We start from the raw sequence: 15,699 nt of genomic DNA, 5'->3' as shown, positions 1-15,699 counted from the left end.
AAGACCAGACACCAGTGTGAACCGGCTTTATAAAATAATGTCGTCACTCGATTTTTAATCACCTACGGTGTCAATTAGTTCGGACTTTTTAGGACATTCTTCCAGACTTACAGAGCATGTTTTCATTTAAGGAAATAAACACAAGGAAATTAGTTTTTGCTGCAAGACTCCTGAAATATCTCAAATGACTTTTATTTTGTAATTCAGTGTGAATTCACAAAACACTCGCTGGAAAAAAATATAATTAAATCTGAAGTATTTTTCATACAGAAGACAAACAACAGTTTCCATTTCACAATTTATAAAAAGTCATGCGAAAATAATATACAAGCGTTTACTGTATAAAAACAATAATTTAGCACTAGCTGATCCTGTATATAAAATTTTATAAAATATGTTAAATATTATCTAACTATGCATCCCAACAAATAAATCCCGTAATAATATTAGACCTGCGTTGCTAAAGAAATTTCGCAGTCAAACAAGTCGTATTAAATACAGACAAATGAATGTGTTTGGATCAACGCAGTAACACTGACCACCAAAATGAACGTCCCTCTGTCCCAGCAGATGTTTAGTGTTAAAAATAACTATGATTTAACATCACGACAAGCATTATTAATAAGCATCACATAACATTCAAAAGTGCCATCTCACATCTTCACTATTAAAAAGCAAAGCAAAAGAGTCTCTAAATCCATTATCACTTTAAAACATGAAGTACTTTTAAAAGATCTTGTGCATGAAAGTTTTCCCTTGTGCACCCTTTGTCATGCTGAAGTGTGAAAACTGAAGGCCACGTTGTGTGTTGTAAATTAAAAACGGTCTTTGGATTCAGATTTCTTGTCCTGTGTGCAACATGATATACAATGACCGACTCACAGCATCAGTTTGCATTCCCACGTCTCCTCCTCAAATGCCACTCAAACCCACAGCAGGTCAAATGTTCAACAGGTCAAATGTAGAGTCCAGTAGGCGTGAAGATCGGCGAATACGAGGCGTTTTCCTCATCCCCTTATTTTCATACCCAACAGTGGCTGTGTTTTGTGTGAATGATGTATGTTTGCTTCTCAGTTCGCTCTCATCTTGCTGGAGATCCAGTCTGTGAAGTTTGTGACACGCGTGTAAACGCCAGGCGTGTCTTTCTTCCCGCAGCCATCACCCCAGCTGATCAAACCCATCAGAGTCATCCTGCCATTATTAGGACACACCAGAGGACCGCCGGAATCCCCCTGAAGAGTGAGCAGGAGAAACCGATCACTAAAGAAGCAGAAATCCCTCATGTAATGCAAGCAGAGAGGCTGGATGTGTGGTTACCTTGCAGGCGTCGTCCAGGCCGCGCGTGTCTCCGGCGCACAGCATGTTTGGGGTGACCAGACGGCCGGCCAGTTTTTCTGAGACACACCGTTCCTGCGGCCACAAGCGCACACGACCGCGCTTAATTCGCTCCGAGTAAAACGGAGAAACTGAGAGAGAGAGACGATGACAGAAGAAACAGTCAAATTATCATTCAGTCCCTCAGTGACTTCAGTGTTTTTTGGACTATCAAGAAGCACTGAAAAAAAAAAACTTCTTAGTCTTTTTGTCTTGGTTTTCAGTTATATCTAAAATATTTGAAGGTTAGGAAGCTGTACTTTATTGTCCCAGAGGGAAATTTTTCTTGTGCTCAAAATACAGTCACTGCATCACAACTCTTGAAAACTGTGCACTGCACAATAAAAAACAGACATTAGTCTTTGACTCACTTAAATATCTATATTTGACAATATTGCACTGGCAAATTTTCCACATTATTATTTATTATTTTACTGCATTGGCAAGTTTTTCACTTATTTTAATAATATATATATTTTTTACTGTACTGACAGATGCTTTCAATTATTGTTATTATTATTATTATTTTATTTTTATATTTTTACTGCACTGGCAGATTCTTTCAATTAGTTTTTTTGTTTTTTATTGCCCAGGCAGATGCTTTCAATTGTTTTCATATTTTCATATAATTGTTTTTTTTTACTGCACCGGCAGATGCTTTCAATTATGTATTTTATTTTAATTTCTTTTACTGCACTGGCAAATGCTTTCAATTATGTATTTTTTTTTTTTACTGCACCGGCAAATGCTTTCAATTATTTTATTTTATTTTATTTTTTTTACTGCACTGGCAAATGCTTTCAATTATGTATTTTATTTTAATTTTTTTTACTGCACTGGCAAATGCTTTCAATTATGTATTTTTTTTTTTTTACTGCACCGGCAAATGCTTTCAATTATTTTATTTTATTTTATTTTTTTTACTGCACTGGCAAATGCTTTCAATTATTTTATTTTATTTTAATTTTTTTTACTGCACTGGCAAATGCTTTCAATTATTTTATTTTATTTTATTTTTTTTTACTGCACTGGCAAATGCTTTCAATTAGGAATTTTTTTTTTTTTTTTTTTTTTTTTACTGCACTGGCAGATGCTTTCACTTATTTTTATTATATTTAATTTTTTACTGTACTGGCAGATGCTTTCACTTGTTTTTATTTTTTACATTTTTACTGCACAGGCAGATGCATTAATTTTTTTTATATATATAATAAAATATTTTTACTCCACTGGCAGATGCTTTCACACTTATTTCATTTTTTATCTTTATTTTTTTACTGAACTGGCAGATGCTTTAACTTAATTTTTATTTATTTTATTCCACAAACAGATGCTTTCACTTATTTTCATTTTTATACATTCATACTAAAGAGAGTTAATGGAAACAAGTCTGAATTTCCTTTGCAGTTTTGCTTCTGAAATAAATTCTCTGAAGGATTTTCTAAAATTTCTAATTTAAAGTCTATTAATCATTTTTTCGCAGTGAGCTATGTACGTCTGATAATGAATCTTACACTCTTCCTCTTTTCCGTAGCCAGAGATCTCACACTCTGTCCAATCCGGTAAAGCCAGGTTTGGTTCTGGTATACATGCAGGCAGAACTTCTGGAGAGTGAATGGCACAGATACCGAACTCGCTCTTCAACTTGAGCAAAGCTAAAGACATGAGGAACACGACAGGAAATCATTTACAAATCAACTTACAACTCAAGTGGCATTTAAAACCTCACAGATACTGAAATGATGATCAAGTCACATGCTAATATACTCTATTGGTATGAGCTACTCTTTCTTATAATCTACTGTTACAAATCATATCAATCATATCAAATTTCCCATTTCATACTTCTTTCAGGATTAGGCAATAGATTGTTTTTCTAAAGTCTGAATTTTAATATTAAATCAATGTACACTACCATTCAAAAAAATCGGTCAGTAAGATTTTATTCAAATTACCTGTGTATTCATCAAGGACACATAAAAGTGATTAAAAGTAACAGTAAAGACATTTATAACATTACAAAACATTTCTGTTTCAAATAAGTGCTGTTCTCTTAAACATCAAAGAATCCTGAAAAATAAAATATATCATGGTTTTCACAAAAATATTGGGCAGCACAACTGTTTCCAACATTGATGATAATCAAAAATCATCATATCAGAATGATTTCTGAAGATCATGTGACACTGAAGACTGGAGGAATGATGCTGAAAATACAGCTTTGATCAAAGAAATAAATTACATTTTACAATATATTCACATAGAAAACAGCTTTTTGAAATTGTAAAAATATTTCACAAAATTACAATTTTTATTGTCATTTTTTGATCAAATAAATGCAGTCCTGGTGAGCAGAAGAGACTTTTCAAAATGTAAAAAAAAAAAAAAATCTTCCTGACCTTAAACTTTCGAATGTATACAAAATATATCAAATGTAAAAATGTAATAACTGTGGCCACGACAGCAGCTGACTGTGAGCAGATGATCTCGATAATCGTGAGATCTGATGTGTGTGTGTAAGAGTCCAGAAAGGATTCTAGTGGAGTGTGTGTGATTCGTCAGTGACTGATCTGAAGACTCACCGATGTCATTGTCATACGTCTCGTCGTCGTACTGCTCATGAGTCCAGTATTTCTCCACGTCAAAGATCTGCTCGCTGCTGGAGTTCTGAAGCCTGAAGGTTCGGCCCAGAACCACTCGAAGACGCTTCTCGTCAAACCTGAACACAGATTACAGAAGACAAACTGTAAAATTGTAGGGTTTCTGAAGGTAAACTAAAACTTCAAGACCAAGTAAAGAATATTTAAGGAAACAAAATAAATCAGTACCTTCTCTAAATGTAAAGGTTTACACAATGGGTTGCATTAGCAGCACTTTAAAAGTAAAAAAATGCAATCCCCGTTACTTTTTAAATCAAAATAATCCAAATGAAGTGAGTTTATGCTTAAAACAAGAACTAATATATTTAAGTGGAATCTGAAAAATCTATTTATTTAAAAGGGAAGCTTTCATATACCCTACTGATATTATATTTGTCCATGTTTTAAGCGTAAACTCATTTCAATCTTGATTTTTCAAGCATTTTATACATTGCAAGTTAACGCATCTTGATCTAAGGATGTTTCGATTTTTTTAAATCGAAAAATACGGAGGAATATGCTCACCGTTTTTATTATTTTTTATTCCAGTTTTAGTTATATTAGTACATCGAAAGGCAACTCGCTGCAACAAAACGTTTTTAGATTTTATTTTGTCAGTTAATGATTATTTCAAGTAACATAATAGTTTTTTTATGGTTTTAATAGTAGTTTTGGTTTTGTTATCTATAAGATGCCTGGTTTAAATAATGTAACTTGAATGTGCAATGCTTCACGCAGTGAAAATCAAGATAAACGATGGTTAACCGGCACGAATGTATCTGATTGTGATCAGCAGATTGCATGCATGATTTTTTGGATACTTGACGTCATGGAGGAAACAAGATACACACACACACACACACACACACACCTCTCCTGGAAGCAGTGAGCGGCGGAGAGGATCCAGCAGGAGTCGATGAGGACTCCTCCACACAGGAAGTTGTATGATTTGGCGCGTGGCAGATAGACAGTGATGGCGGCTTGCCACGGATGCTCTCGGATATCACTGACCTGACCTCCACGAATCCTGAACATGGGCAGCGAGTTTGAAGGAGCTTCAGCACGCTGCCCGCAGGAGCCTGAGCACGAAAGACAACGATCACAGTCACAGAGACTCTTCACATACGACTCGTTTTAAGTCTCGATGTCTTTCAGCGTCTCACCATGATTGTTGGCGGTTATCGGGGCTCGTGGTCCGAGTGTGGTGATTGATGGAGTTTTCCTCGCTGTGGAAAAAGACAAATATGGTTAAAAAAGCACACACACAGTTTTAGAAAAAGAAATGTGTCGAGACTGATTTAAATGAAAAACCACATTACATTCACACAGGTATTTTAGAAACCCAGTTCAATCAAATACTATTAATAATAATGAAAAATAAAAATTAGTTAAAGCATGATAATAATACATTTTTATTTTATTTATCTATTTATTAAAAGTCAAAACAATAATAATAATAATAATACATTAGTTAAAGCAAGATAACAATAATTATTTTATTTTCTGTTTGTTTTAATTTTGTGTTATTTGTTCACTAATTTATAATATTTAGTTAAAGCAGTAATAACAATAAAAAAATATTATTATCATTATTATCATCATATATTTATTATTATTATTATTAACTAATTATAAACTAAGATAAATATATCACTGTTGTGAACTACAATTCTACTTTAAAATAAAAAAATGATTATAATAATTGTATTTACAGTATATTTACAGTATTAATGTTTATGTCTTAAATTCTTCATTTTGAAACATACAAGTTCTCAAGCTTTAAACATACCAAACAAGGTTAACGAAAACCCTAAAAAAAACATTTTCATTACTTGAAATAAAAATAAACATTAACTGAGATAATAAATGAAAAATGTAACATTGTTTCAGCTAGTTGTCAAAGCAACATTCCTCGTTTTCATTTCGTTTAACTTGATGTACTAGAATAACTAAAACCGAAACTATATACTATAAAACTATAGCTATAACTCAAGCTTTTATTTCAGTGGAATGTGTCCTTAAAGCTATAAACTTTTCTCTTCAAAAGTAGTGGAAGTTATACGAATGAGAACACCTTGTGCGAGGAAATCTGACACTCCTCTAAGACTGAAGACTGAAGCACATCTCTGCTCATAGATCAGTGTCGAATATATTGATCAGCTGTCATCGCAGCAGACTTACAGCACTTAGGGATGTCACAGAGTTCCCAGGTCAGCTGAGACCCTTTATAGACGTGACACCAGGGGCTGAGGTCACCGTCCGGGTTCCTGAGAGGGTAAACAGCCAAAGAGTTAAGAGATGAAGAGTGCAGACCTGGCTTCTGATGCTTTAGAAACACTGAGGATATGACTTCACAGTGTTTTTACCACATGTAAAGAATTTTAAAAGCTAAATTCTAAATTCTAAATTCTACACTGCAAAGTAGAACGCTAAAGAATTCCACAGAATTAGGATGTAACATATATTATTTTTTGTGTGTTAGTGAATACATAGCCTTTCACAACAGCAAGGCGATAAAATTCACTAGTGTTCAATTGAAATTTCAACAAATATTTTCAATGTCGAACGGTCACTTTTGTGTCCGAAAGCATGAAATGTTAGATAGAAGGAATTCAAACAAAGAGGATGGATTTTTGTGTAATAATATTTCGATTGTGCGTAAGCTCTATTTTACGGAGCCCCACACATGACATGCAAGAAAAAGTAGTAGGTTAAATCATGTGCACGATTTACTAATTCATTCCCTCACTGTAATAAAACGTGCACACGATTACTATTGCATTCCCTCGATTGGCTAAATTGTGTGCACGGTTAAGCAAATCGAGGGAACAAATTAGTAAATTGTGCGCACAAATAATAAATCGATTGAACGAAATAGTAAATCGAGGGAACGCAAAAGTAATCATGTGCACGTTTTAGTACACGTTTTAGGGGCTCCGTACTATTTACACAAATGCACATTTTTTTAAAGTTGCTCCAAGTTTTGTGCCATTTAAAAATGAAGAAAAAATTTAAATCCTTAAAAGAAGATGAAAAAAGTAATGCCTTAAAAATCTCTCTCTCTCTCTATCTCTGTATGGGTGTGTGTGATTCATTGTACCTGCAGAAGTTGTGGCTGCCGATGCCCATCTCTCTGGCGTCGGACCTCCAAGCGTTGTAGATCTTTCGAGACACTGCGGGTGAATCCCACGACAGACACTTCAATCCGCTGCGTGAGACGGCTTTTGTCCCTCTGTAGGTCTGACCTGATCTGCGTCTGCACTCTAGATAGGGGTCTGAAACAACACCGCTCTAATTAGCACACACTATATGGATATCTATGTCTGTGTGTGCTGAGTGTTTGTACCGATTACGCAGGTCGGTAAAGAGCAGAACTCCCAAGAGACCTGAGCCTTTTTATAAACGTAACACCAAGGTTTATTGTCTCCATCTGGATTCCTGAGGAATAAAACACAACCCAAACATGATTATTAGTAATGTACTCACCGACAACACAATGCAGCTCAATGCATGAAAGCAAACAGTATTTTTTTTTTTGGTTTAAAAGCATGGTGAAATCAATTTTCCAATCGCATGGAAGAGCAATATGACATCAGTATTTAATCTCATGCATTAATAAAGAAAGACTGGAGGAGGAAGTGCATGTGCACCTGCAGTAGTTGTGATTTCCCAGTCCCAGTGTGTTTGCTTCTGGTCTCCCGGCAGTGAACTTCTTCCCTCGGAGTGAGCTGGAATTCCAGTTAATACACTCCAGTCCTGACACACTCGTGCTCCAGGCGCCACGGTAACCCGACCCCTGACCCCTGGAACATCGCTCAGCTGTATCTGAGAGAAGAACAAGAAAACATCTAAATGGGCCTTATTGATGCTCATGTCATGAATTATTGCATGCTTTTGTTGAATGATTACACATGTATGAAGGCAAAAGTGAATCTCAATGAGCCACTAATCTTACTAAAAAGTGTATGTTTAAAGTAAATCTTTAAAAGGAAGTTACACTAGTTATACTTATTCTACTAACAATTGATAATACTAAAATAAGTTACACAAATTTTACTAGCAACTAATAACATAAAAATTTGTAAGTTACAATAGTTTTAATACTTTTACTAGCAATTAATAAACAAATATAGTAAGCTATACTAGTTACACTAATTATACTAGCTATTGATACAAAAAAATTGCAAGCTATATTAGTTACACTAATTTTATTACCAACTAATGACACTAAAAATATTACGTTTTACTACTTATGCTAATTTTACTGGTAAGTAATGTACTAAAACACTAAATTTATTAGCAACTAATGACACTAAAAAAGCAAGTTATACTAACTACACTAGCAACTAATAATACTAAAAATTATAAGTTACATTAGTTCCGCAATTTATTAGCAATTAATAATGCTGAAAAGGTTAAACTAGATATACTAATTATACTAGCAGCTAATAATACTACAAAATACTAAGTTATACTAGTTATGCTACTTATACCAGAAAATAATAATACTAACAAATAGTAAGCTATACTAATATACTAAAAGTAGTAAATTATACTAATTTTCTAGCATGAACTACTACTAAAAACAATACATACCTAGCAACTAATACTACAAAAATAGTACATAGTACTAGTTACGCAAATTTTACTAGGAACTAATGATACTAAAAATGTTACGTTTTACCACTTATGCTAATTTTACTGGTTAGTAATGTACTAAAATACTAGTTATACTAGTCACATTAAATTTATTAGCAAGTAATGATACTAAAAAAGTAAGTTATACTAACTACACTAGCAACTAATAATACAAAAAATTATAAGTTATATTAGTTGCACAATTTATTAGCAAGTAATGATACTAAAAAGGTTAAACTAGATATACTAATTATACTAGCAACTAATAATACTAACTAATAGTAAGTTATACTACTTAAACTAAAAATAGTAAATTATATGAATTTTCTAGCAAGTACTACTACAAAAATCAGTATATACCTAGCAACTAATACTACAAAAATAGTACAAAATACTAGTTATACAAATTTTACTAGGAACTAATGATACTAAATATATTACATTTTACTACAAATTTTACTGGCAAGTAATGTAAAGAAATACTAGTTATACTATTCACACTAAATTTATTAACAACTAATGATACTAAAAAAGTTATATTAGATATACTAATTATACTAGCAGATAATAGTACTACTAATTAGTAATTTATACTAGTTATACTACTTATACCAGCAAATAATAATACTAACAAAAAGTTATACTTTTATAGAAAAAATAGTAAATTATAAACATTTTCTAGCAAGTGCTACGACTAAAAACAGATACCTAGCAACTAATACCACAAAATAGTACATAGTACTAGTTACGCAAATTTTATTAGGAACTAATGATACTAAAAATATTACTCATGCTAATTTTACTGGCAAGTAATGTACTAAAATACTAGTTATACTAGTCACACTAAATGTATTAGCAACTAATGATACTAAAAAGTAAGTTATACTAACTACACTAGCAACTAATAATACTAAAAATTATAAGTTATATTAGTTGCACAATTTATTAGCAAGTAATGATACTAAAAAGGTTAAACTAGATATACTAATTATACTAGCAACTAATAATACTAACTAATAGTAAGTTATACTACTTAAACTAAAAATAGTAAATTATATGAATTTTCTAGCAAGTACTACTACAAAAATCAGTATATACCTAGCAACTAATACTACAAAAATAGTACAAAATACTAGTTATACAAATTTTACTAGGAACTAATGATACTAAATATATTACATTTTACTACAAATTTTACTGGCAAGTAATGTAAAGAAATACTAGTTATACTATTCACACTAAATTTATTAACAACTAATGATACTAAAAAAGTTATATTAGATATACTAATTATACTAGCAGATAATAGTACTACTAATTAGTAATTTATACTAGTTATACTACTTATACCAGCAAATAATAATACTAACAAAAAGTTATACTTTTATAGGAAAAATAGTAAATTATAAACATTTTCTAGCAAGTGCTACGACTAAAAACAGATACCTAGCAACTAATACCACAAAATAGTACATAGTACTAGTTACGCAAATTTTACTAGGAACTAATGATACTAAAAATATTACTCATGCTAATTTTACTGGCAAGTAATGTACTAAAATACTAGTTATACTAGTCACACTAAATGTATTAGCAACTAATGATACTAAAAAGTAAGTTATACTAACTACACTAGCAACTAATAATACTAAAAATGATCATTTATATTAGTTACACAATTTATTAGCAATTAATGATGCTAAAAAGGTTAAACTAGATATACTAATTATACTAGCAACTAATAATACTAACAAATAGTAAGTTATAGTACTTATACTAAAAAGAATAAATTATATAAATATTCTAGCAAGTACTATTACTAAAATCAGATATCTAGCAACTAATACTACAAAAATAGTACATAATATTAGTTATGCAAATTTTACTTGGAACTGATGATACTAGAAATATTACAGTTTACTACTTATGCTAACTTTGCTTGCAAGTAATGTACTAAAACACTAGTTATACTAGTCACACTAAATTTATTAGCAAGTAATGATACTAAAAAAGTAAGTTATACTAACTACACTAGCAATTAATAATACTAAAAATGATAAGATATTAGTTTACAATTTATTAGCAATTAAGGATACTAAAAACGTTATGCTATATATACTAATTATACTAGCAACTAATAATACTAACTAATAGTAAGTTATACTAATATACTAAAAATAGTAAAGTATACTACTTTTCTAGCAAGTACTACTAGTAAAAACAGTACATACCTAGCAAATAATACTACAAAAATAATGCATAATACTAGTTACGCAAATTTTATTAGGAACTAATGATACTAAAAATATTACTCATGCTAATTTTACTGGCAAGTAATGTACTAAAATACTAGTTATACTAGTCACACTAAATTTATTAACAACTAATGATACTAAAAAGCAAGTTATACTAACTACACTAGCAACTAATAATACTAAAAATGATAAGTTATATTAGTTGCACAATTTATTAGCAATTAATGATGATGCTGAAAAGGTTAAACTAGATATACTAATTATACCTGCAATTAATAATACTACAAAATAGTAACTTATACTACTTATACTAGCAAATAATAATGCAAAAAAAATAGTAAGTTGTACTATTTTTTCAAGCAACTAATAATACACAGCAAAAACAAAATAAAATAGAAGTAAAATTAGAATAAGTAAAAAAGCTTCTAAACAGTGATCAACAGCTGTATTTGCTGCAAGGTCAAATGCTGATGGCTTACTGATTTCACACTGTGTTCCTGTAAACCCGGGAGGACACTGGCAGATGAAGTCATCGGAGTAAACAGCTTCTTTACACGTCCCTCCATTATAACACTTAGACACGAAACATTCTGAAAAACAGAATAATAAACACCTTGTCTATTGTGGACTATTTCTGACTTCAATAAATTACATTTATTTGATTGCATAGGAATGCTATTCTAAGTGTGCTACGAACATTTGTGGTCTATCCAAAATATACGCAATGAATTATGTGTAAAGTGGTTATGCATAATGATTACATCATTTTATATTTAGAAATAGAACAAATTTTACAACATAAGGACATATAAAATCACACATGTTTTTAATTCCAGTGATTTTTCTGTGACCGCAGGATGACAATATAGTTTGGATCTGCTTAAGCGAGTGACTCATGGGGAGGAGACGCTCAAATGTAAATGATTTGAATTAAAATAGGTGGAGCTGCACAAAAGTTGTGTTTTTCATCCAGTGGACACACACACACACAAACACAAAGTGGTAGAGTGTGTGATTACTCACTGGTCACTGGTATCTCATGACAGCGTACTCGTCCTCGTGTAGCACAGCGGCAGAATTCAACTTTCTGATCCTTCCATCGCAGCCATGTTGCTCCAATGTCTCTGACCGCGGCCGAATTGGCATCCACACAAGTGTCTGACACACACAGACAAAAAATGGCACAGAAATTAAGACATCATGCTTGTGGTCGGGGATAGATGCAAATTAAATGACTCAAGCCTTCTTCTCCACCTCCACATCAGATGAGGGAAGACAGAGAGGACAGAAAGGACAAAAATAATGAAATACAGCATTCTGAGCAGGAGACACAGTGTTGATGTATTTGTCCTAAATGCAGAAGTTCTGCTTGTGAATGTGTGACATGTATGCGTTTCCTGTGTGCATAGCGCCCCCTAATGGACAACAACATACTGAGGTTATTATTGGTACAGCATACTAAAACATTACTATATTACTTTTACAGTTACCATCTTGTAAACAGCTAGCTATTAGAGAAGCCCTAATAGCATATTACACAATAACATAGCTGTCTTTAATTTACTTTAAAGCTTCTGAAATATTAGGTTAGTAGAGTTACAGCCAAAACAAGCTACTGATATTTCAAAGACTAATTTAGACACAAAATCTAAATCTTAAAGAGTAACTAAACCCTAAACCAAATTTTTTTAGTAAATGATCTATAAGAATGGGGCTTTATTAGTGCTGTTCATTAATTCGAGTAACTTTTTTGACATTTGAGTATAAAGTGTTTTAATTCTACAATATATGGTGTAAAAACGTGTGAGTGCTGCCCTCTTCAGGTTGAACGGAGGTTACTGCAGTTGATTTTTCCTATTGGATGTTGCGGTGGCAAGTGACGTAAGCAGTTTCCAGCTCACCACGCCCCTTGGTACGAGCTACCACGCCCTTGGCAGTATAAAACCATCAAAATCACTGTAGTGAGTCAGGAGCTGGAATTGCGAGTATTGGTAACGACCAGGATAGACTATTATGGCATCTATTTAGCATAGCAATTATATAGTTATTTAGATCTTCAAGTTAGCGTAGATTTATCTGTATTTAGTACAGTGGTCAGGATGGTACGGAGGTGTGTTGCTGGTTGCGACAGCACTGCTGGACTGCATAGTTTACCAGCAGACTTTAAAATTAAGCGCCAGTGGTTGCCTAGAGCTCGAGTGTGCAAACTGCGTTTTACACGGGATTGCTTCTCCAACGCAATGGAGGTGGAAATGGGCTTCTCCACACAGCTCGCGCTGAAAAGCGACGCGGTGCGGGAGGTAAGCCCGCAGTTTGAGCCAGCGGCTCGAATTGATATGAACAGACACCTCGACATCCTCCACTTCAGGTAAAAGTGGGGGAGAAAAGTCCTCTACTTCAAATGTTCGCTCTGTTGCAAAGCTACTTGCGTCACTACAGTCCAGTAGGGGTTCAATCTTCAACTGGCTGGCAGGAGCCGCCACTGGCATGTCACGTGACCTGTCAGTGGGTGGCTGGCAGCTGCCAGTCTGATGCTGGCATGTCACGTGACCTGTCAGTGGCTGGCTAGTTGTCTGCCAGTCTGCCTTTGGCAAGTTTTAGAAACCATTGATTTTTGGCTGTTTTTGTGTTTTGTGTTCCACCCTCTCTAGCTCATTTATTATGCATCTGTTGATATGTTTTTGTTCTTTTGCATGATTGGTGTTTTAGACAATTTATCCCAATTGAAACAGTAAAATGGCCGTGATCAGACTGTCAGCTTAATGACGCTTTGCTGGACGGTCTATTCAGTCAGCCGCGGCTGAACTGCGGTTATAACGCGTTGCCTTACACTCTCGCTGCAATGAAATACACTGTTTTCTTATTATGAATGTAATCTCAGGCATCTCTTCTTTAGTATGATTGGTGTTTTGGGGACGATTATCCCGATTAAAACAGTAAAATGGCCGTGATCAGACTGTCAGCTTACTGACGCTTTGCTGGACGGTCTATCCAGTCGAGTCGTTGCCCGACTCTCTCGCTGCAAGGAAATTCACTAGTTGAGTTGCAGCTAGCGTTGCATTTGGAGGAAAAGACTGGACGATAGAGATGGATAATCTTTAGCCGTTCTTGGCATATTTATTTTTCTAGCTGCCGACACATCAGTCTCACGGTCGGACAGCTAGCCTTCAGTGTTATTATTTTTTCTCTATTGCCTACGGCAACTCAACTGAGACAAACTTAATGACGCAAATGGGTCCTCTAATAGCTGACACTTTAGTGCCCTCCTGTGGCATAAACATATACAGCATTACATACAACATTAGACATTCTCTGATACAACTGAGGACATAATGAACATATTTTAACAACACGGTTTTCTTTTTATGAATGTAATCTCATGCATCTGTTATTTAGTATGATTGATGTTTTGGGGACGGTTATCCCAATTAAACCAGTTAATGGCCGTGATCAGACTGTCAGCTTACTGACGCTTTGCTTCTCGGGTGGGTATGGCTATTAAAACAGTCAGATCCCGGCACACACGTCATGTAACGTTACAAACAAGTTTATCTAAATATTTAGTTCAATTAATTAGTTAAAAATATATGTAGTTCGCAATATTAGTATATCATATAATTAGTGAAATTGTTTAGCCATTAGGGAACAATAGAGAAAGATTCACGTTATGCCTACTGTGAATAGATGTATAGCCTATAGCCTACGTCCAGCAAAGCGTCAGTAAGCTGACAGTCTGATCACGGCCATTTTACTGGTTTAATCGGGATAATCGTCCCCAAAACACAAATCATACTAAAGAAGAGATGCCTGAGATTACATTCATAATAAGAAAACAGTGTATTTCATTGCAGCGAGAGTGTCAGGCAACGCGTTATAACCGCAGTTCAGTCGCGGCTGACTGAATAGACCGTCCAGCAAAGCGTCAGTAAGCTGACAGTCTGATCACGGCCATTTTACTGGATTATTTGGGATAATAGTCCCCCAAAAAACAATCATACTAAAGAAGAAATGCCTGAGATTACATTCATAATAAGAAAACAGTGTATTTCATTGCAGCGAGAGTGTCAGGCAACGCGTTATGACCGCAGTTCAGTCGCGGCTGACTGAATAGACCGTCCAGCAAAGCGTCAGTAAACTGACAGTCTGATCACGGCCATTTTACTGGATTATTTGGGATAATAGTCCCCCAAAAAACAATCATACTAAAGAAGAGATGCCTGAGATTACATTCATAATATGAAAACAGTGTATTTCATTGCAGCGAGAGTGTCAGGCAACGCGTTATGACCGCAGTTCAGCCGCGGCTGACTGAATAGACCGTCCAGCAAAGCGTCAGTAAGCTGACAGTCTGATCACGGCCATTTTACTGTTTTAATCGGGATAATCGTCCCCAAAACACCAATCATACTAAAGAAGAGATGCCTGAGATTACATTCATAATAAGAAAACAGTGTATTTCATTGCAGCGAGAGTGTAAGGCAACGCGTTATAACCGCAGTTCAGCCGCGGCTGACTGAATAGACCGTCCAGCAAAGCGTCATTAAGCTGACAGTCTGATCACGGCCATTTTACTGTTTCAATTGGGATAAATTGTCTAAAACACCAATCATGCAAAAGAACAAAAACATATCAACAGATGCATAATAAATGAGCTAGAGAGGGTGGAACACAAAACACAAAAACAGCCAAAAATCAATGGTTTCTAAAACTTGCCAAAGGCAGACTGGCAGACAACTAGCCAGCCACTGACAGGTCACGTGACATGCCAGCATCAGACTGGCAGCTGCCAGCCA

The 15,699-nt window shown here is 34.2% G+C and overlaps 1 protein-coding gene across 3 annotated transcripts in view; it reads right to left on the bottom strand.

The window, feature by feature from the left end:
- Positions 1–153: 153 nt before the first annotated feature.
- LOC132114986 (tissue-type plasminogen activator-like) overlaps positions 154–15,699 on the bottom strand; it is a 21,566-nt gene continuing 6,020 nt past the window's right edge. For all 3 annotated transcript variants that reach the window (XM_059523403.1, XM_059523401.1, XM_059523402.1), the window contains exons 4-15: positions 11,930–12,064; positions 11,386–11,496; positions 7,664–7,838; positions 7,360–7,451; positions 7,114–7,288; positions 6,195–6,280; positions 5,177–5,239; positions 4,885–5,092; positions 3,957–4,093; positions 2,889–3,029; positions 1,318–1,466; positions 154–1,232 (exon numbers count right to left, since the gene is read on the bottom strand). In XM_059523403.1, the coding sequence (XP_059379386.1) occupies positions 1,071–1,232; positions 1,318–1,466; positions 2,889–3,029; positions 3,957–4,093; positions 4,885–5,092; positions 5,177–5,239; positions 6,195–6,280; positions 7,114–7,288; positions 7,360–7,451; positions 7,664–7,838; positions 11,386–11,496; positions 11,930–12,064 (1,634 nt within the window). In that variant the 3' untranslated portion in view covers positions 154–1,070. The remainder of the gene's footprint in view (positions 1,233–1,317; positions 1,467–2,888; positions 3,030–3,956; positions 4,094–4,884; positions 5,093–5,176; positions 5,240–6,194; positions 6,281–7,113; positions 7,289–7,359; positions 7,452–7,663; positions 7,839–11,385; positions 11,497–11,929; positions 12,065–15,699) is intronic.

Source organism: Carassius carassius, chromosome 34 (assembly GCF_963082965.1).
Source record: "Carassius carassius chromosome 34, fCarCar2.1, whole genome shotgun sequence".
NCBI classification, from domain to species: Eukaryota; Metazoa; Chordata; class Actinopteri; order Cypriniformes; family Cyprinidae; genus Carassius; species Carassius carassius.
Note: the sequence above shows the minus strand (reverse complement) of the source record. Positions and strands in the feature narration are given on the sequence as shown.